At 41.2% G+C, this 23,971-nt stretch overlaps 1 protein-coding gene across 1 annotated transcript; it reads left to right on the forward strand.

The window, feature by feature from the left end:
- The first annotated feature begins 5,914 nt into the window (after positions 1-5,914).
- On the forward strand, positions 5,915-13,585 carry LOC140204297 (transforming growth factor beta activator LRRC32-like). Its single transcript, XM_072270899.1, has 2 exons — positions 5,915-6,574; positions 8,536-13,585. Exons 1-2 carry the CDS (start codon positions 6,479-6,481, stop codon positions 10,558-10,560), a joined length of 2,121 nt encoding a protein of 706 aa, XP_072127000.1. The 5' UTR covers positions 5,915-6,478; the 3' UTR covers positions 10,561-13,585.
- The last annotated feature ends 10,386 nt before the right edge of the window (positions 13,586-23,971 follow it).

A 23,971-nucleotide genomic window follows, 5' to 3' on the forward strand; every position in this document is an offset into this window, starting at 1 on the left:
GGTTTTTCTGCAGCAAATTTAAAAGAAAAATCTGGGAAAATTCCAAAATATTTCTGCCTTTCATTTTATTGGTTGTAAAAACATTGAAAATTGGGGAAAAGAACATTGACTGTCTGGATGGTTGGAGATGGGAGCTCATATAGTGGGACTTTCAGAAAAATATTCCGCCAATGTTGGCTACTTGGATTGTGTTGCACATTGAACGATCTAAAACGAATTTTTTAAAGATTAGTAAATATAAATATTTACAAACCACTGCTGGGTTAAGAAGTGCAGTTTATGGACATTTATGGACATTCTCCTTTGCTCCAAGAAGAATGGATTTGTCTCTGGTTGTGCTTTTATTTGCACTAATATTCATATGCTCATTCAAACTTTCCCTTCAAGCCAAGTTAGCATTCATTTTGAGAGAACTAGAATATAAAAGCAAAAGATAATGTACTGAGGTTTATAAGGCATTGGTCAGATCACACTTGGAGTACTGTGAGCAGTTTTGGACCTCTTACCTGAGAAAGAATGTGTTAGCATTGGAGAGGGTCTAGAGGTGGTTTATGAGAATGACCCTGGGAGTGAAAGAGTTAATGTATGAGGAGGGTTTGATGGCTCTGGGCTTGTAGTTGCTGGATGAATGTAGTTGCAGCTTAGAAGAATGAGGGGAATCTAAATGAAACCTATCAAATATTGAACGGCCTTGATAGAGCAGGCATGAAGATAGAGGTTCCAATAGTGGGAGAGCCTAGGACCAGAGTGCACTGCCTCAGAACACAAGGACATGATTTTGAACATGATTTGGTTTCATGTTTCAGCAATACCTTTGGCTTGCATTTCACAACTCTAAAATGTTCACTTGTTTGTTTTCTCTCTCTCCAGCTGTCCTTGACAATCTAGTAACAAATACTGAGATCATCTGGGGAAGCTTGACCTCAGTCATGTCTCTTTTGTATTTACATCCTAACCCCACTTCTCTGAAACTAAAACTAATGAATTTTCTCATCTTCCCAGGTCTGATGAAGAGTTTTCAACTGGATGTATTGAATGTTTTTATTTCACAATTGCTACCTAACTAAGTGGTTTTGTTTTTACCAGTGCCTAATACTTGTCATGGCGTGAGGAAGGTAGACATTCCTGTAGTCTTTCTCTGAAATAGTGCCAATGCCATTTACTGTTATGCTTATTTAAGATTTATGATCAACTTTATTTTCTATATACATTTACTTGTATTACGAATTTGCTGTGGTGTTGGTCAGGTGTGACATGCAACCAAAAACAACAACATTCAACAAAGATAAAGAATAAAGAATTATATATAGTACAGTGCAAAAGTCTTAGGCACATATATATAGCTAGGGTGCCTAAGACTTTGGCACAGTACTGTAGTAATTTTATATATTGCACTGTACTGCTGCTGCAAAAACAAAAACAAATTTCATGACAAATGTGAGTGACGATAAACCTGATTCTGATATTGCTCTCCATTGTGGACTGAGATTAGCAAAGGGCCAGGAAGAGGGAAATCATGGTTGGGAAATGGGGAAGAGAGAGGAGAAGGAACGGGAAGCACCAGAGAGACATTCTGTGATGATCAATAAACCAACTGTTTGGAATCAAATGACCTTACCTGGTGTCTCAGGGCTGGGTGTGTCTGCACCTGCGCTACAGCTGCCCCAGTACCCATTTTCCGCTACCAGTCTCACAGCCCTCCCGCGGCACTGCACCCTCGCCATTCCCAACATCCTGTGCTCCTTCCAGATTTACAAACTCCCTCTCTGCTTCCCATAAATTAGAGGTTAAAGGATGGATATGGAATAATATGTGAATAATTGATTACAAGTACCTGGGGGAGCATCTGGATGACAGACTTGAGTGGAGCACCAACACAGAAGGGTCAGAAGTGTACAAGAAGGGTCAGAGTCACATCTGCTTCCTGAGGAGACTCAGGTCCTTTGGAGTATGCAGGCATCTCTTTCACGTGTTCTACCAGTCCGTTGTCGCCAGTACAGTCTTCTATGCAGTGGTGTGCTGGGGCAATGGCATCAACATGGGTGATGCCAACAAGTTCAATAAACCAATTAGAAAGGCTGGCTCTGTTATAGAAGTCAAACTGGACACACTGGAGGCTGTGGTAGAACAAAGGACCCTACAGAAAATCCTGGCAAATCTGGACAATGTTTCTCACCCTCTGCATGCCATCTTGGCTGAACAGGGGAGCACTTTCAGTAATAGACTAAGACAACTGTGCTGCTCCAAAGAGTGCTAAATGAGGTCATTCTTACCCTCAGCCATTAGGCGCTATAGCCAAGAAACTGATGACCCCCTCCCTTTAGAATGTTTGAGGTAACTTATTTTTTATTCTTACTTCTCTTCTAATATTTGTATATTTGTGTATCTGTGCACTTGTAATGCTACTGTGACACTGTAATTTCCTTTGGGATCAACATCTATCTATCTGAATAAATACCAGCATGCATTCACAACGTAATCAGCAATCAGTGGGTTAGAGTGGCTAACGTGGAATGCAGTGTTGGGGACAATAGTTAGGTTGGGGGGGGGCTGACTAGAATGGTAGATCAGATTAACAGCCTGGAGGAAGAAAGTTTAAGTAGATGTGAAGTTTTTTTTTGACTATAGTGAATTCAAAACGGGAGATTTTGGAAAACGCAGTTTGTGCAAGTTGGATAATGGCCCATACCACTGATCTCGCTCCCAATGAAGCAAAATATTGGTTACAACAGGTGTCACCCATCTGTTTACCAGAGAAATTCACATGTTGTCAGTGGATTGCATCTTTTCTAATCCATTGAAGTCATCCATGAGGGTTCCCAGGGTCAGATTAGAGGTCTGCAATGGTAACATCTTTAGTTTTCAGGGTTAGGACATATGTGCTGGGATTCTATACCCACAGGAGAGTTGCAGAAATTTGTGTGCTCATCCTTGCTGGCAAAACATTCCTCAGAATGGTACTCCAATTGTTGCTTCAGAAGGAGATGCACTTGTTCTCTGAGTTGGCCATCTCCTGCTCATTGGGTCACACAGGAGATGTTAGTGTTAGAGGGCCACACCTTTCGAGTTGGTGAGTCCTTGCGATAGATAGAGGTGAATTCATCTTCACTAGATAACTGCTTCACTTGTAAAGCCAATAGTACCTGCACAGTCCTTCCAGGTAAAGCAAAACTTCACTTGCGTGTCTGTCGTGGTTGTCTGCGGTATCTGGTGCAGCCTCCGATGTGTCAGTGAGACCCGACAGAGTTGAGCACCTTTGCCCCATTCACCACAGAAGGCAGGTTTTCCCGGTGACCACATATTTTAATTCCACTTCCCATTCCCATTCTGATGTGACAGTCAGTCCATGGCCTCCCCTACTTCCATGATGAGGCCACTCTCAGGTTGGAGGAGCAACACCTCAAATTCTGTCTGGGTATAGCTTCCAATCTGATGATATGAGCATCAATTTTTCTATCTTCTGGTAGTTTCTCCTCCTCCCCCCCCCCCCCCACTTTTCCATTCCACATTCTGGCTCTTCTCTTCTCACCTGCCTACCACCTCCCACTTGGTTCTATTCCTCCCTCCCTTTCTCCCATGGTCCACCTTCCTCTCCTATCAGATCCCTTCTTCTTCAGCTGTTTTCATCTTCCGTCTATCACCTCACTTCATCGCTTCTCACTTCATCCCCTACACCACCTTCTTCTTCCGGCTTTCGCCCCTTCCTTTCCAGTCCCGATGACAGGAGTCCGCCGGAAACTCCTCTCCAGAATTAGGGGTCCACGGACACCTTGTCCATAGTCCATGTCATAATAAAAAGTCGGGAACCCCTACTCTAGACGCTGCCTGACCTGCTGAGTTCTTCCAACAGTTTATGCCGGTAGCTGCGCAATTCTTTTGCGGCAAGCCTGCAGTTCCACATAAGCCCGACAGATGGCTCTCACTTCGTAAACCATATATAGTGTTTAAAAAACTGGCGTACCCACTAAAATCCTTTGGAAAAATCCATAAAAATGGGCAAAAATCAATTAGAGACCGTATTGTGATTATTTGTCCTCAAGGTGCAGTTCTGGTTCACATTGGCAGCTCCACGAAAAGAGCTCCTTCACAAGTAACGCCCTCCCCACCACTGAGTGCATCTGTGAGGAGCGCCGCCGCAGGGAAGCTCCCTCCCACCATCTAGGCCACGCTCTCCTCTCGCTGCTGCCATCAGGAAGGAGGCTCACCAGGTGCAGGGACAGTTATTACCCCTCAAACATCAGGTTCTTGAACCAGAGGGGAAAACTCCACTCACCCCAACACGACCGATTTCACATCCTATGGACTCACTTTCAAGGACACGACAATTCATGGACTCAGTAGTTATTTATTTAAATTTGTATTCACACAATTTGTTGTCTTTTGCACATTGGTTCTCCGTTCACTGATTCGATGGTGTCTCTTTGCGCTGACTGTGAGCGCCTGCTGACGAATCTCAGGGGAGTATACAATGACATACTCTGAGCTTGTGACGAGCTCTGTCATTATCACGTTGATCCTTACCATGACAACATGATAGCAACCACAGGCCAGCAGGAAGTGATTCACGGATAGCGGCAGGGGTGACGGATTATGCCAGGGCGGGGGAACCTGCGCTGTTCCCAGGTTACCAGCCTGAACCTGAGCGGCCTCAAGCCGCCTGGAGGCGAGAGCTGATCGGGGGGCCAGTAAACTCATAAAACATGCGCAAGTAGATCCGATTCCAAGCCACACTTCCTGAAGTAAAACAAGATATGTTGGTAAGGTGAAGAAGAGGAAGTAAATAGCTGTGAAACAATTCGTCACTAACTGCTTCTCTGTGAGTGGGCGGTGTATTAGCTCATGTTGCGCCACCGGGTCAATGAAACGTGGTTGGTCAGCTTGAATAACACTCAATTCCTCTTACTCCGAAGATTCTCTATGGCTTAAATTTTATGTGATGGAAAAATTAATCAGTCACGGAAAAAAAACTGCAATTTCCAACGGCCCAGACTGAGCTGAATTGAACATAAATTGGATTTTTGTGTAATATCATCCGGACTCAGTCCGAAACGCCGACTCCATAAATGCAGGCTGACCTGGTGGGTTCGACCAGCTCTTTTTGTGTTTATCTGGATTTCCAGCATCTGCAGAATCTCTTGTTAATATGAACGCCTCTGAGGGGCAAACAGACAATCTTACTGAAATGCATGCACGCAAAACATTTAATTGTACACAGAGCACACACTCAACATGCACACATAGATATGAACTATTGTAAACCCACATGCAAAACTTAAAACACCCAGATGTGAATACACACACACTCAGAGAACCAAGTGACAGATTCAGATAGCACGTACAAACAATAATACAAATATGCACGCTAGTATGCAAATAAAAGACGTATTCATCTTGCACAGAAACGCATGTGCATTCATACAAAAACACAGAAAGATGTGCACGGAAATGCATTAGACACAGATGTACAACTAAAAAAAAGTCTTGTATACGATGAACAAAATATACAGCAGCAAATGGCCAAGTTTCCTGCAAGTCACCCTCTAAACGCCCGACTATCGCCACCAAACAGATTGTACATGGAAACACTATCCTTTCTGATTTCTACGCCGTCCTCACTTACATGTTGTTGCATCAATCGTATTGGGTCGCAATCCTCGAACCCCTTCTTCAACAGCGCTGCAGATAAACTCCACGGTTCAAAACAATCGGCCGGCACCGCACCTCAAAGCTAATTAAGGGTTATCGGATCTTGACTACAATACCCACCGTTTAGAAACATAAGCACACTAATAGAACACGTATAAAAACGCACAGACGTATGTACAAACGTATCAACACACAAACACGCCGACACATACTTCCGCACGCACACACATACAAAAGCGCGTATATTAAGAAGTCTCAAACATGCAGACAAAAGCATAGATCATTATTCAGGTGCCATCCGTTGGTGACAGTACTGGTGAATACAGGCACACACATACACAACATGCACAATTATCAACTGCAAGACCCATACATACGCACTAATGCAAAACAGCCACACGATCTTGTATACTCACGCTCAAACGTGTAAATATAGGTAAAAATCAATATATATCCAAAAATAACGGGTTACATGCTTCGAATAATAGATAGGAATTTGAATACTAGACTTTCCAACGATCGCCCATAATTTCCTGTTGATATTTAGTGGATTAGTTTCTTCTGGGTTCAAAATCGTCCCTTTGATCTGTTCTGTGTCTTGCAGTTGCTTTAATTGTTTGGAAATTAACATCCAAATTAGGTCTGTGATCTGTGAAGGCTTGTTGGAACCATTCTATTCTGAGATACTTTCGCTCACGTTTGGTCAGGCGTTAACGTTGTACGTCAACAACTTCCATCAGACAAGTTTCCGCGATTACGATACACTTGGATCTAGGGATAAGTTGAACTCACTGTGCAGATATGTCATTCTTTTGTTGTCCGGGGCGGAGACATGAACCTTTGGCTGTTCCTGTGGTTTATGGCAGCGTCCTGCCTTCTAACAACTGGCATCAATGAGACCTACGCCGTGTCCAGCGTCTGTCTGATGGTATGGCTCGAAGTCACCTTTTCTCTTTGTCAAATGTATTTTGCTTTCGTAATTTTAATGGGCTGTAATAAGGGGAAAATAATTTCCAAAATTCAAATGCTTAATTAAAACAAATTTTCCATAATCTAAACTGGGTGTTTTAATGTATTGTGAATATATTTCATTACCTCCTTTTTTGATGGAATTATTCACTGAATCAATAGTGGGAGGAATGCAAATTTGCTAATTATTAGTACATTATCCAGAAAATTTGGTCATTTTATGGCATGTCATATAGTCAGTGATGCAAAATGCCTTAGGAGATTAATATTTCTGAGGCTCTGGTTTTGTGGCAGAAATTTCTGTTTTAGCAGGTGTAACTTCTGATCTACCTTCTCTGTGTAGATAAAAGATGTTGGGAAGAGTTAACTCATAAAAGTACCTTCCTGCATGAAAATTGCAGGTAGACATCCAGTTTGGGTAAACTATATGAGCCACCATTTATTGCATGGATTCTTGGGTTAGTAGTATTATTAATATTTTACTTCTATCTTGAGTAATTGTTTTCTGTTCATAACCTGCCTAATTTCCATAAAATGGAATTCAATTTGAAATCTCACGGCATGAAAACATTCACTTCAACAAAGTGACCTGTCTAAGATACAGATCTTTCTATTTCATAGTTTTTTATTGCAGAATGGTATGAAAAGGCAGATTTGTTTGTAGTTTAAAAGACCACAGTACAATCATATCTTTTATGGCCATAAGCACCTTCATACCAACTAACAGAACATGGCATAGCATAGCACAGGAATGATGACTGTGTCAACCATTGTCACGATGTGCGCTGGCAATATCAGAACCCTAGTGCAGAGGAAAGACAGACTCTGATGTAGAGAAGGTGACGAGGGTTTATTAATAATAATTCCAAAAGAACATTGGTGGCTTGCCCGAGTGACACCACGAGAAGTAACATTCTCAAAACTAGGACCCCGCAATTAGCACAAATTGGGCATCCGCTTAAATAATACAAGTAACACAAAATCCCCGAGCCTATCAAAACAAACTTAACAAGCTTAAGCAGAAAGCACCAAGACAGCACATTACTAAGAGTGAGTCGCTGGAGAAATACACAAGGAATGCTAAACAATTAACGACTCTCATTAAACAACAATTATCTAATTCAGGTGCTGTAAAATCCTCAGAGCCCAACGCTCACAGGGCTGAAGAGCTCATTAAAACCATGATGCCAAATTAAACTAATCCCATCTGCCTGAGCATAGCTGGCAGTATATCTTCCATTCCCTGCCACTTTGTGCGGTTGTCTAAATGACTCTCAATACAGGGTAGAACTTAACAGTTTCTCACAACCCATACAATAAGTAGGAATACCTTGATCCTAGACATAAGAATTTATTGTGGCTCTGGAATCTATCAGTTGGTGACCAAGAGCTTTGCTCTCCTTTCCCTGGGATGGTCTGGTTTGAAGTTTAATGGCACATAACTCAAGGATCTTAAAGCTGATATCCTCTCCAAAAAAAGATAGTTCATGGCATTGACACAATAGTAGAGAAAATAATTCTGTATTCATGATCTCTGTGTTTAATTTTGAACTGCCTTTCCTTTTCTATATTGGCGAACCCTTTAAGAAGTAATAAAAACTTTTGTTCTAATCACTTAAGCATTTTGTTTCTGAAGAAGGATAGCACTTGAATTTCAAAATTTTAATTAAAGAAATTATTGCTGTTCAATTCCTGTGGGGTGAAATTAAAGCTTGGGGAAAAGATGACTGTAACTCATTCATTCCCTCTTTAAAATTTATGAAGCAGCAGAACATGTATTAACTTCCATCAATTAGCATAACCTCTGAAGAATATCAGCTGCTTTCATTATGTCAGTGTTAAATAAAAACTGTTGTCTTAATCAGCTGTTTCAAAAAAGCATAGAAGAAATTATTTATTACTTAAAATCTTATTTGGCAGAAAAACCATGATGTGTCCTGTCAATATCGAAACCTGACCAAAGTGCCTGATCTCTCACTGCTGACAATTAAAAAGCTCGATTTATCTTACAACTCAATCACAGCATTGACAGAGGAATCACTGCTAAACCTCAGTTCATTGCAATACCTGGATGTCTGTTGTAACCAGCTGAAAACCATTGCATCAGGTTCTTTGGGACATTTGCATAAACTGAGAGTACTTATTTTGTCAAATAACCTGCTGAACAGAAACTTTTCATCAAGGAATGGAGCATTCCGCCTGTTAAAGAAACTAAAAGTATTACATCTATCAAACAATTATTGGGACAGTGACACCATTGCTGAACAGCTGAAAAACCTATCTTCACTGGAAGAATTAAATTTGTCTGGTAATGTACTGGTGAAGCTGACAGCTGATATGCTTTGTGGGATGCAGTCTTTAAAATATATCTCTCTTGAAGGAAATTATATTACTGAAATATCAACAGGGACCTTTGAATGTTTAGCAGACTTGGTTGAACTGAATTTAGCCATGAATTCTCTTGCCTGCATTTCCGATTTTCATCTTTCTAAACTTAAAGTGTTGAACATGAGCAGAAATGGTATTGAGTTCTTCATAACAAATAGAACTGATGAAGAATATCAGATTCAAGTGCTCGATCTGAGTCACAACAGGTTGTTTCATTTTCCACTTCTTCCAAAATTTCATCAGATTAAATATCTGAACTTGTCTGGCAATTTATTGATCAGTGTAACACCCGAATCATTGAATGACTCAATTGAATGGGATATAAAAAACAGATATGAAGAAATTAATGGAATAAGTAAACTACTCAACAACAATGCAAACTCAACTTTGTCTGAAGTAAGATTTTTGGATTTAAGCAACAATGCATTAATAGATATATCACATGGCTTTCTGAATAAATTCAGCTCTCTTCAACAACTGAATCTAAGTGGGAACTGTCTTCAGAATTTTAATATTGAAGATGGAGATGAATTAAACTTGCTGTTATCTCTGGATCTGAGTGACAATGAACTTACGAATATATCGCTCAAAGTGGATAGCCTCAACCTTCTCCAGTCCTTAAAGTACTTGTACCTTCAAAACAATTCCATTCAGTTATTACCCTCCCAACTTTTTAAAGTCTTGCCAAGAATAGAAAAAATAAATCTTGCCAACAACAATCTAAGAATTTGTAATTTGAAGAACATAACCACGGGGACACACAGGATCAAAACCAGCTGCGTGTCTTTTTCTGAAATCCCTTCCCTTAAGTACCTCAAGCTGGATGGAAATAACATTACCCACCTGGCACCGTACACATTCTATAAAACTCCTTTGGTATACCTGGACCTTTCAAGAAATGAAAACCTTGAAGTGCCTGATCAGGCTCTGATAGGTTTAGAACACTCTTTGAAATATCTTTCTTTAAGGTGGAATTTGATCCAAACCTCCAAGGTAACTTTGACATGTTTGAATCATCTCAGAGATCTGGATCTGTCAAATAATCAGTTAGACATTTTACCTTATGGTACTGGATGCGCCCCATTGAAAAGCCTCGATATTCGAGGGAACAATTTTCAGCTTCTTCAGGATAAGGTCATTAGAAATCTGTCTCAAACTCTTGAAACTCTGTACTTGAGTGGAAATGATTTCGACTGTTGTGCATTGACTTGGTTGGAGTTACTGAATGGTACTAAGGTTGAAATACCTGATGTGGGAAATACTCATTGCTTTTACCCAAGTGGCAATGATTCTTCAATGGTCATTTCATTTCGCAATCGCAAAGGGGAATGTCCGATTAATAGCATCAAGAAACCCAGTCCATTTCTAGTTATAATATCTGCACTGGCTTGCCTACTACTGATTGGATCGGTGATATCATTAATAACGGGAGAATGCTGCCGGCTATGTCTGCCTGCTGAGGGGGAGAGTTCTGAGGCAGATACAGCTCCGGTAAAAATCAACGGTGAATGCCAGAAAGAAGGGCTAACTCTAAGTGTCATTAAAATAGAAACTTGAAATGGAGCGATGGACTGTTGAACCAGGCCAAGAACAGTACATAAAATCCAACAGCACCTCTAATGAAGACTTCATCTTTAACTGGGAAGTAAACCAACTGGAGGATACAATGTCAAATAAAGATTAGTTGTGGGTCTTGCCGCAGAACTGTATTCAGTGTCAAAAAGCATGATGCTTTGATAATGTTAAGACTTTATTCCCAACCACTCTGCATTGGTTTCCTCGACCTTTTTGAATTGATTTTAAAGTTCTCTTACTTGTTTCTAAGCTCCCAATGGTCTGGGACCAGAGTACTTCACAGAATTGCTTTGGTTTTATAATCCTGCTCGAGCTTTCAGGTCTTCCCTGCTGATCTCTTAAATTTGAACAATGGCCCTCAAAAGATTATTGTCAGGTCAGCTTTTTTGAGCTACGCTCCTAAACTGTGGAATTGAATACTAAAATTATAGGGGATGCAGGCTCAGTTAACACTTTTAAGCACCAGCTCAAAACTTGCTTTTAACTAACATCTTTTTGTCTTTTCATGTATGCACTTTACCTCATTGTAAAGCACTTTGAACTACATCATCTGTATGAAAAGTGCTCAAAAATAAGTTATTATTATTATTATTATCTATTATTTATTACTGGGAGTTGCACCAGGCCTTCAGTTTTATTTCTGGGAACTCCATCCATCTGTCACCTCGACAACTGGAGATGTTTTGATTTGATGTGTACAAGGACATCCCATCTGTAGCCCATTCAGGCAGAAATAGTCTTTTAATGCTTGTGAGGTCTTCTTTGTGACTATGTTAAAGAGACCTGCCTAGGCAGTGTACACTGGAAACTGATCTCAGGTGGGTCCCTTAAGTAACCTGACAACCTTCTTTCATAAGTACTTCACTGTCCTGTTGTCAGTAGTGATCCCACTACTCCCCCACTACCCGATCAGATGCTACTCACTAATCCGAAGAACAGACTGCTGACCTGTCCTCATAGATCAAACACCATCCCCAGCAGACAACTCTAACTTCAAAACTCCTCCTTATCTTCATTCTGACCCAGCTACCTCCTGATTGGGATTGCTCCTCTACCTACAGATCTGGCACTAATTCCTCTAAGAACTGATATCAGTGTAGTGCTCTCATCTTCAGGTCTTTGTGTTACTAAATGCTTCCTGATTCTCCTTCTATAGACTGAGTTCCAATGCTAACATGGTTGAGGTAAGCTGTCTGAGAGAAGTACTTAAGTACTTTCATATAACAAAATCAAACATACCCTGATGAACAGGGGGCACAAGGAAATATTTGGTGCAAGTTTAAATGGAATATTCAAAGTGTTCATGTTAATGTTTAAGTAACTATTGTTAATGCCTGGATTATTATTAACTTGGGACTCTTGAAGTTCACTATTAAATTCTCACTAATGGTTTTTCAGCATTTCCTATTGAGTTTCCTTTGCCACAATGGAAACCTCAGGAAAAACTCAACTATATTTTTATCTGAAAGGGAAACACTATCCACAGCACTACTGAATGAAATAATATGTGTTTATTCATGCAAATAATTGTGCAGAAATATTAACTTTCAGGAGTCTACATTTTCACAGATTAACAGAATTAAATTATTGCAAAATATTTTTCCACTTAAAATATATTTTCTTAACATAATGAGAAAAAGCAAATGGTTCAAGTGGAAGTGACTTGGAACCATTTCTTATCCAGTGCTTTAAGGATTTATATACTTGTGTATATAAGATTTCAAGGAACCTTAATGGTTTTCAATATTTGAAAGCTCTTTAAATGTATTGTTTAGGAGATGAATATGTCATATGTTGTTCAGTACTATTCGATTTTAAAGTTGGAAACTTGTTTCATATTTCCAAAATATTTCCAGAACTACTTTGTTTCATTGATTGAAAAATGAGGAATTGTGATATTTTATAGTATTTGCACACTCTTAAGGTTGATGATCTGCCTCAGCCTCTAAATAGGTTATATAGACTATCTAAATCTAGCTGTTTAATATGCAGATTCTTAACAATGAAGAAGTAGAAAGCCTGCTTATTTTAAGTTTTGGAAAACAATTAGCTTCACTGTTGTATTAATACTTGACAATTCCTTTTGGATGTAACCAACAACATAAACATAAAACAAAGCAAATTCACTAATCACAAAGTATTGGTTTATTCAGAAATTTTCAGAAATTCAGTGGTTGTGACACATCATATTATGACTTTCTGATAAAAATAATTAGCGTGCTTACTACTTATGGATAGGGAAAGCATACATATTGAGATTTCCACAATAAAAGATCATTTGGCACAATATCACAAAGGCAATTTTGGCTCTCTGTCATTCGAATTTGCTTCAGAATTGCGAAAGTGTTAAAATGAGCATTTCTTTAATCCAATTGCCTATCAGTAGGTATTTCTCGAAAGTAGACAGTTATGAACCTTGGGTGAAATCAGGATTGGCTTCCACAATAACTATATGTGCTGATGAATTGGCTTCTTAACAAGCTGCAGATATAAATTAATGGTGTACCAAAGTACCATGCCAGCAATGAACTAAAACTTAGTCTAGTGCCATCTTCAGAGAAGAAGGAAATAAATATATAAAAATTGTTGGCGTGAAATTTAAGGATGTAGCATCAGTCTTTAAGAATCCTTCTAACAAATTATTTTAACAGCCATTTAAAAATAAATTCCACCCGCATCAACTGCTTTTATTTACCATTTTATGCACTGTATTTGAATTACTTGTACTCTTAATTTATTTGATAAGGAAATAGCATATTACTGTGATAAATTCAAACAAAATATCATAGTGTTGATAGTAAATGTTGTATTTCAGGTTTTGTGTCTCTTATCACATAGCTTGAAATGGGTTAAAAATGACAACCATATCTTTCATTGAGAGTCCTATTTTTATGTGTATATATCAAAATGTTTGTATATAAATTAATAAAAATTTTATTAGGTATTTTGATAGAAAATGCAATTATATTTAACTGAACAACTTAGTTTGAGCCGCACAGGTGTTAATAAGCACATTTATATTCTATTTGTTCTTTCTACAAAAATAAAAATTAATGATGGATCATTATTGGCTTATCACTGTTTTCATCGGTCAAAATTATTTCTTATGAACTTGCATTGCTGTTATCACCAACAATACAAATAAAAGTTAAAACATTAGTGCTCTGGACACCAGGAGAAGCTCACAACTAGAGCAGTCATTCTACCAATGAAGACAATGAAAAATATTCCACTTTTTCAAAGGACAAATTAAATAACAGGAGCAAGAAAGAGCACATTCTTTCTTGCTCCTTTTTCCAATTCTCATACAGTACTGGTGCAAAGGTCTTAGGCAGCCTAGATATATAGTAGGGTAACGTAATCGGTGAAAATGTACATAATTCACAACCACCGACAATGAGTTGGGGTTTCACTTTAAGAGTCTGGTCTGACACGATGAGGTAGCTACATAAAGGATTTTTAGCGCACTTTGGTGTTCAGGTTTTGGAAGTCAATAAAATGTGTTATGGCTTTTCTTAAATATAAAACGCTTCACTTAGTTTTGTTTGTGAAAACTTACAATATATATGTGCCTAAGACTTTTGCTCAGTACTCGCCCATAATCTATGTACTTTATGGCCACTGGTGTAATTGATAGTAGCTTGTGATGGCACAATCTCCAGAAGGCAATATTCAATGAAACGTGGAACTGAGCTGGACAAACCAGGTTTAATAAGTTTGTCACAGCAGAGCATACATGGTCAATTAGCCTACTGAGATTCACTGCTTGTGTATGGACATGCTCATTTGGGTGCACTGACAGACGTTGAACGATAGACTAGTCTATGCTTTCTTCATTCCCGTGTATATTATAATGTAAGGCCTGGTGGCTCTGTTTCCCATGAGTGCAACAGCTTATTTCCACATACCAAAGACGTGTGAATTGGTAGGTTAATTGGCTAATTATGTAGATAAATGGTAGATTCTGGAAATGAAGTTGGGGATAAGGGGGAGATAATGGAAAGGGGAAGGTGGAAAGAAAAAAGGAGTTAAGGTAGGACTAGGTGTTTGATGGTTATCATGGACTTGGTGAGCCAAAGGACCTATTTCCATGAGATTATGATCACATTATATTCTGTTGTGGTATATTATCAGCATCATATCTGACCCTACTCACCCTACACTCTCCCACATCTAACAGCATGCTTCATAGCAGAAATCAGGAACTCCGTTAATGTTATCTCAAGTAGTAGGACTATTTGCATGCTAAAAACCAAGACTACAGCATTCCAGAGTAAATGTCTTTTGGCTACATTGACAAAACTCGGTTCACTGGGTCACCTCTGCACTCGAAATTCTTAATACAGTTCACTTAATTTGAAGTCCCTTCATTTTTAATCCAGCATTCACCAAAAATTATCTTGAGGTTATGCTATTTTCTGAATTCCTCACCAGGCCCACCATGTCGGTATGCTTCTTCATGGCAGCTGTCATTTTGTCATCAATACTCAGTTCACAGCACTCTCCACTCCCATTACAGAGCCAAGTTACATATCTGAGGCAAATAAAGGTCATCTTATTGAAAAGATCCTGACCTAAATCAAAGCGTGAACTTCAGAAAAAAATTGTGACTAATCTGCAGGCACAATAAACAAAATTGCAGAAAGGTATCATTCACTTTTGTCGACTCTGATCTGTCAAGGACCGTTTAGAAAGTATACTTCTATCTGCAGGAAAGAACAACTGGAATTACTATACATTAGCACTTACATCTAGAAAAAAATATTTAAATCATGACACTAAATTATGTCTGTAGACTGTTTTACCTCTGTTTTATTTCTCAAAGAATAAATAAAAATGATTAATGTACTGCAGGTAACACAGTAATTCTGCAGATGCTGGAAATTCAAGCAACACACATCAAAGTTGCTGGTAAACGCAGCAGGCCAGGCAGCATCTATTGGAAGAGTTTCAGTCAACTAACTCTTCCTTCAGTTAGTCCTGACGAAGGGTCTCGGCCTGATACGTCGACTAAAACTCTTCCAGTAGTTGCTGCCTGGCCTGCTGCGTTTACCAGCAACTTTGATGTGTGTTGAATGTACTGCAGGTCATTGCTTCAAAACAGGACTGTGAATGGTTTGGTTTGCAGGGTACGCTGTAGAGAGGGCGATCAGCCACTAATGGAGCAGGAACAGGTCAGAACAATCTGCTCCACTGTATTGGAGGACTGATATCATGGCACCTACCATTTTTGGAGTAGCACAATTTACCGAAGGCCGTGCTGATACTCGGGTGTTTGGGATGCAAGTAGGTTGGTAAGTTTTTACACCCCATCCCAGCACACATTACAGCAACGTGCTTCACTCATCTCTCCTTCTTTTGTCCCTTGCACACATCACTACTGCCCTATTTCTTGAACCCAATGATTAATTGCTATTTTATGTGTGTGTGTAAGCTCTGACATAAATTAGCTTTCTTTCTTGTCTCAGACCACAGTTAGCACTGTGCCTCAAAGCACTTCAGCCATTTGATAAGATTTTGCCTGTTTTTAATGTAACCTGAATTCGATGCTTTCATTTGCATGTGGTAACCTTTCATCAACTTGCTTACCTGTGGTAACCTTTCTTCCACTTGATTATCAAAAGTCCATTTACTCTGTCTTAAAAATTTTGTAGCTTTTGTACCCACCACCACCCTTTGAGAAAAATAAGTCTCAGTCCTGTTTTGAATGTCCAATGTGTTAAATTTAAGGATTGACCCCTGCTCTAGGTTCTCTTAGGAGGAAACTCTTCATATCCATCGAGTGAAGATCGTATGTGTCTCACTCTACAAAACACTACCATGTGCAATTCTAATCTATCCAACCATTCTTCATGAGAATAATCTCATTATGGTTATTCTTCATAATAACCAGCCCCATTCCAGCTATCAGTGTGGTAAGCCTTCACGGAACTGCTCTGACTCAGTAACAACCTTTGTTAAATAAGGTGACCAATATACTCCAAATATGGGCTCACCAATGCCTTTAAGATCTGTCACATTGGATGTGGAGAGGATATTTCCTATAGTGGGGGAGTCTAGGACCTGACAGGACAGTCTCAGAATAGAAAGATGTCCCTTTAGAACAGAGATGAGGAGGAACTTCTTTAGGTGAATCTGTGGAATTGTGGTGATGGCCATGGAGGCCAATATTGGGTATAGTTAAAGTGGAGGTTGATAGGTTCTTGATTAGTGAGGGCATCAAAGGTTATGGGGAGAAGGCAGGAGAATGGAATAGTGGAGCAGACTTAATGGGATGAATGGTCTAATTTTGATCCTATGACTTATAGTCTTATGGTCTGATTTTGCATTCGGTCTAATATACACCAACAGTCTGTTAACTTTCCTAGTTATGTGCAGAAGCTGGCTTTCAGATGTACCGGCTTATGCATGCTGCCTTTCCCAGAAGATTTTGAAGATCCTATAGCCACAATCAATTCCTTGGTCTTGCTGATGCTGAGTGTTATTGTGATACTACTTAACCAGCCCATCTGCCTCACTCGTGCATGCTTCCTCATTGCCGCCTGATATTCCACCAACAACAGGGGTGGTCATCTGTGAATTTATAAGTAGCACTTGAGCTGTGCTTAGCCACATGGTCATGAGCGTAGAGAGAGTAGAGTATTGGACTAAGCACTCGCCCTTGAAGTGCGGCAGTGTTGACAATCAGCGAGGAGGAAATGTTATCACCAATCTGCACTGCTTATGGTCTGCTGGTGAGGAACTCAATGATCCAGTTGCAGAGCGAGATACAGAGACCCAGAATTAGTAGCTTGGTGATTAACACCGAGAGGATGATGATATTGAATGCTGCTGTAATTGATAAACAGCAGCCTGATGAATATTTTGCTGTTGTCTAGGTGCTCTAAAGCAGAATGAAAAGCCAGTGAGGTTGCATCTGCTTCAACCACGTGAAGCACTTCATTACAGTAGACATAGTTGCCGCTGAGCGATAGGCACTGAGGCAGTTCACTCTGCTCCTCTTGGGTACCAGTATGATTGCTGCCCCTTTGCAGCACATGGGGACCGCACTCTAACCAGTTGGCCAACACAGATTTTCAGCACCTGGCGAGGTACATAGTTGGGGCTGATGCCTTGCGTAGGTTCGCCCGTTTGACATTGGCCTCCCAGATAGAGATCAGAGGGTTGCCAGACGCTGCGGAGTTTCGTGTAGGTGCAGCATCAATCTCCATTTCAAAGCGTGCATAAAAAGCATTGAGCGGACTGAGGAGAGAAGCACCCCTGCCATTTACGCTGTTAGGTTTCACCTTGTAGGAAACCGTGCCAAAGCTGTCGCGCATCCAATTGTATCTCTAACTTCATACAGAAGTGCCATTTCACGCTCCAGTGACCGTCTATAAGTTGTACTTCTGGTTTGCTGGTCTCAGCATAGATCTCAGTCGACTGTAAATCTGCTGGTTCATCTAGTCCTTCTGGTGTGGGAAAACTTGGTATCTTCTCAAAGGCGCACACTCATCCATGCAAGTTTGATCAAGTCATTGACAGCTGTAGCATATTCATTCCGATCTGAAGATGAATCCCTGAATATAGTCCAGTCTGCCAAGTCAAAGCAGTCTTGTAACCACCCCTTTGCCATCGACTACACTGAAGTAGAATCAAAATCAGATTCAGTTTTATTATAAGACCATAAGACCACAATTCATAGGAGCAGAATTAGGCCATTCAGTCCATCAAATCCTCTCTGCCATTTCATCATGACTGATCCTGGATCCCACTCAACCCCATATACCTGCCTCCTCACCATATCCTTTGGTGCCCTGACTGATCAGGAAACGATCAACTTTGGCTTTGACTATACCCATGGACTTGGCCTCCCCCACAGTCTGTGACAGATTCACCACTCTTTGGCTAAAAAAATTCCTCCTTACTTCTGTTCTAAAAGGTCACCCCTCAATTTTGAGGTTGTATCCTCTAGTTCTGGATACCCCCACCAGAGGAAACATCCTCTCCACATCCACTCCATCTAGTCCTTTCAACATTCGGTAGGTTTCAATGAGATCCCCACGGATTCTTCTAAATTCCAGTGAGTACAGGCCCAAAGCTGCCAAATGCTCCTCATATGTTAACCCCATAATTCCCGGAATCATCCTTGTGAACCTCCTGTGGACTCTCTCCAATGACAATACATCCTTTCTGAGATAAGGGCCAAAACTGTTCACAGTACTCCAAGTGTGATCTGATTAGTGTTTTATAAAGCTTCAGCATTACCTCTTTGTTTTTATATTCTATTCCCCTTGAAATAAATGCTAACAGTGCATTTGCCTTCTTTACCATAGACTCAACCTGTGAATAAACCTTCTGGGAGTTGTGCACGAGGACTCTTAAACCCCTTTGCACCTGATCATGAGATCATTACTGGCAAATATCATGAAAATTGTTGTTTTGTGGCAGTGGTGCAGTGCAATACAAAAAATATACTGTAAATTATCTCTGCCCCTATGCCCGGAGTAAAGGCACAGCAGGATGACTGGACTCACCAAAGTGTGGGTGCATTCTTGATGGTGGTGTGACAGTGATCGAGTGTGCTATCTCAGATGACATGTTGTGGGTAATTTGTGAAGGTTTCTTCTAGCTAACCTGGTTGAAATCCCCTCTAATGATCGGGAAGGCATTAGGGTGTGTGGCTTGTGACTGTTGATCGTTGTGTTCAGTTTGATGATAAGCAAAAAAAACCCATAAGGCCATATAATCCGACTCAGCTTTATTTATCACATGATCATCAAAACACACAGTGAAATGTGTCACTGGTGTTAACACACCGAGGATGTGCTGTAGGCAGCTCACAAGTGTTGCCACACATTGCAGTGCACACAGTGCTTAGCAGAACAACACAGAACCTACCAAAACAGATCGCAGAACAACAACAAAGCAAGCCCTGTTCCTCCCTCCCACCCATTCACCCACACACATACAGAGTCCTCCAACCCCAGGACAGGCCGCCTTTGACCTCCAGCCTCCACTGGAACCAGACTTGCGGAACCTTGGCCATTCGACTTCCCCTGCGGAATCAGAGAGATTTTGCAGGGTCAGGTCTCCCACCATCAGGCACTGACTTCTGGACTTCCAATTGACCTTTGGGCTTCGATTTTCAGTATCGACCCCAGGACTTGCAGCTGATGATGAATGAGGTCCCTGAACACTAGGCCTCGAAGTCCAGACTCACCGATGACAGGACCCCGAAAACTAGGCCTCGAGTACTGGACTCACCGATGACAGGACCCTGAACACTAGGCCTCAGACACCAGACTCACCGATGACAGGACCCTGAACATTAGGGCTCGAACTCTAGACTCTCTGAGGACAGGACCCCGAACGCTAGGCATTGAACCCCGGCTCACTGATGACAGGACCCTGAACACTACATCTCAAACTCCGGACTCACCGATGACAGGACCCTGGCACCAGGCCCCGAACTCCAGTTTTGCCGATTCATGCACTTAGAGAGTCATTGGCCCTTGTTTCTCCTGCCCACACAGAAAGCTAATCTCAGAACCTGCCAACAACTGGCTGACCATTTGGAGGGGGAAGGGTGGGGACAGGAGCATCAGCCCTCATCCTTGCTGCTCTGCCAGCCCCGACGCCTGACAAGAACTTACCACATCTGTGTTACTGACTTTCAGAGCAGATGATTAGATTTCGACCTGACCCCTAATTCTCCCACGTCCCTGTTCCTAACCTGACCCATAACTTTCCTCTCTGTCCCTAAAACCATACCTACCAACCTTAAAAATAACCAGGTCTGAGCCACGACCTTGACAGAGACTGCATTTCGGCTCCATCTTGATTGGACTGTATCATAAGACTAAAAGCAGAGTTAGGACATTCAGCTTATCAAGTCTGCTGTGCCATTTGATCATGGCTGACCTATTTTCCCTCTCAACCCCATTCTCTTGCCTTCACGCCATAACCTTTAACACCCTTACTAATCAAGAACATATCAAACTCCGTTTTAAATAGAATGAATGACTTGGCCTCCACAGCAGTGGCAATGGATTCCACTGTTTCACCAACCTCTGGTGAAAGAGATTCCTCCTCATCTCATTTCTGAGGGGTCATCCTGTTCTGAGGCTGTGCTCTCCAGTCCTAAACTCTCCCACTATTGAAAACATCCTCCCTATGTCTATGCCCAGGCCTTTCAGAATTCAGTAGGTTTCAGTGAGAACACTCTCCCTTCATTCTTCTAATCTCTAGTGAGTACAGGCCCAGGACTATCAAACTCTCCTGATACGTTAACTCTTTCATTCTCGGGATTCCCAGTTAGTGCCCATGATTGATGTTCCATCTAATTTATAACGACCAATGTGCTTCAAAGTCTTGGGCTATTTTGCCCAGTGACAACATGTGCGCTCCGAATAATTCCTTCAATAAAAAAACAGTATAAATAAGCTAGTTCCAAAACCTGCAGGCAAATCATCACAAACTCCACGTTGTCAGCACCGTCCGCATCAGAATTTGGAAAAGGAAATGTGATTGTGTAGGATCGTGAAATGTACTTAATATGCCGACGAGGTAGAGGGTGACAACCTTTTGTGCGCAGTTTAAATTCCTTTGGGCGCTAGTAGAAAAAGATGTGTGCGTACACACACACAAGCCTTAGAGGGAGCATTGCCCACGATGCAGGTGGCTGAGTTTGCAAACCCCTGAAACCTCTTTCGATCTTGTGCGTTGGCCCTTTCGTAGCAGACGGTGAGACAACCAGATAGAATGCTCTCCACAGTACATCCACAGGATTTGCTGCAGTCTGTGGTGGCATACCAAATGTTTTCAGGCTCTTAATGAAAGCTGCTGGCATGCCTTCTTTGTCAGTGCATGCATATATTGGGGCTAGGATCGATCTTCAGAGATGTTGATATGCAGGAAATTGAAACTAGCCGCCCTTTCAAGTTGAAGTTTAATTGTCATTTAACCATACATGAATACAGCCAAAGGAAACAGTGTTACTCTGGGACCAAAGTCCAACAGTCACACATAGCACATATAAGTTTTCGGATGACTCTGCCATAGTTGGATGCATCAGCAAGGGAGATGAGGCTGAGTACAGGGCTACGGTAGGAAACTTCGTCACATGGTGTGAGCAGAATTATCTGCAGCTTAATGTGAAAAAGACTAAAGAGCTGGTGGTAGACCTGAGGAGAGCTAAGGTACTGGTGACCCCTGTTTCCATCCAGGGGGTCAGTGTGGACATGGTGGAGGATTACAAATACCTGGGGATACGAATTGACAACAAACTGCACTGGTCAAAGAACACTGAGGCTGTCTACAAGAAGGGTCAGAGCCGTCTCTATTTCCTGAGGAGACTGAGGTCCTTTAACACCTGCCGGATGATGCTGAGGATGTTCTATGAGTCTGTGGTGGCCAGTGCTATCATGTTTGCTGTTGTGTGCTGGGGCAGCAGGCTGAGGGTAGCAGACACCAACAGAATCAACAAACTCATTCGTAAGGCCAGTGATGTTGTGGGGATGGAACTGGACTCTCTGATGGTGGCGTCTGAAAAGAGGATGCTGTCCAAGTTGCATGCCATCTTGGTCAATGTCTCCCATCCACCACATAATGTACTGGTTGGGCACAGGAGTACATTCAGCCAGAGACTCATTCCACCGAGATGCAACACAGAGCATCATAGGAAGTCATTCCTGCCTGTGGCCATCAAACTTTACAACTCCTCCCTTGGAGGGTCAGACAACCTGAGCCAGTAGGCTGGTCCTGGACTTATTTCCTGGCATAATTTACATATTACTATTTAACTATTTATGGTTTTATTACAATTTATTATTTATGGTGCAACTGTAATGAAAACCAATTTCCTCCGTGATCAATAAAGTATGATTATGACTATGACTATAAGACAGCAAGCACATACAAGATGTGTATCAGTAAAATACAGTCACACAAATAACTCTGACTCCATGACTGTTGCAGTGTCTTCTACTGAGTGAACACTGAGGGGGCAGAACCAGCTTCAGCACAGATGTCACACCACACCATCCCCAGCACTCCACTCCAGTCCCTCCCTCCTGGATGGCTGTAAACAGATGGCACCATGACTTGAGACCTACCCCTTGCTACGACCAAGGACATGCAACTCCCCCTCCGTCCGCCCCTGCTGTTCGCCAATAAGTCAGTGAATCGGACTTGCAGCATTCCACGTTAACAATTTCCAACATGGCCTTGCGCCTTGCGACCACAAGGAAAGCAACTAAGATGATCACTTGCTGCTGAACTGCTCCAATGTCTCTATGCCACAGGTGGCAGCAGCACCATCTGCACCAAGTACAGCTCCTTCAGTTTCCACCAACGAGCAACTTGCTGATGGGGTAGACTGGCAGTACTTTAAGTTCTTAATGTCCAGTAGGGTCCAGCCATCCGAAAAAATTGTATTTAAAACAGACACAATACCCTTTAGTTGACCTTGTAGAAGCTGTTGCAACCAAACGTGCCGATGTCTTTCCACTGCTGGCCCAAAACTGCAAAGGTGGTCTGGCCAACACCTTATAACAATGTGGTCTGACCAATACCTTAACATGAGAAAGCAACTTTTTAAGCAGCAAGTCTTCCTTATCTGGAATTTACTACCTAAAAAGGTGGGGAACAAAGATGGTCATTGATTTGAAACAGAACGAGGGGGACAGAATTGTGGCTCACTTGCTGTTTCTGGCCATGCTTTCTTCTCACTACAACCATTGGGCAGAAGGAACAGGCTCCTTAGGTCCTACACCACCAGGTTCGGAACAGCTGTAACCCAACAACCATCAGGTTCCTAATACAGCGTGGATAACTTCACTCACCTCAACACTAAACTGATTCCACAACCTACTATTTCACTTTCAAGGGCTCTACAACTCATGTTCTCAATATTATTTACATATTTATTTGCACAATTCGTTTTCTTTTGCACATTAGTTGTTTGTCAGTCTTTGTTTATGTCTCATTTTAAATAAATGCTTTATTTTCCTGTAAATGCCTAGAAGAAAATGAATCTCAAGGTTGTATATGGTGACATATATGTACTCTGATAATAAATTTACTTGGACTTTGACTTGATTTTGACCTTGTTGCATCAAGTCAGTGCTGCAATGATTCTATTATTTAATATGTATGATGACTTGGTTCTTTAGATGGATAGATACTTCAAGCATCATTCGACATAACGGCATACAGGTTGATATTTTCACATGCTCTTCAACATTTCTCTAGATAGAACAGAGTGGCCATCAGAGTCCAAAAATTCTAAAAGAAGATTTTTTCACCTAAATTTAACTGACTTAACCAATGTTAAATGACAGTTTACTTGCAAAAGTAAAATCTAGGGGAAACAGTGAAGCACTCCTATTTCCTCTTGCTTTTTGACCAGCGT

The sequence above is a fragment of the Mobula birostris genome, chromosome 10, assembly GCF_030028105.1.
Source record: "Mobula birostris isolate sMobBir1 chromosome 10, sMobBir1.hap1, whole genome shotgun sequence".
Lineage (NCBI taxonomy): Eukaryota > Metazoa > Chordata > Chondrichthyes > Myliobatiformes > Myliobatidae > Mobula > Mobula birostris.

What these genes read in the sequence shown, in the direction of transcription:
- LOC140204297 (XM_072270899.1), top strand. Translation starts at nt 6,479, where the DNA reads ATGAACCTTTGGCTGTTCCTGTGGTTTATGGCAGCGTCCTGCCTTCTA. An exon ending in TGTCCAGCGTCTGTCTGATG is followed by an intron (nt 6,575 to 8,535) that starts GTATGGCTCGAA and finishes CTTATTTGGCAG; the next exon opens with AAAAACCATGATGTGTCCTG.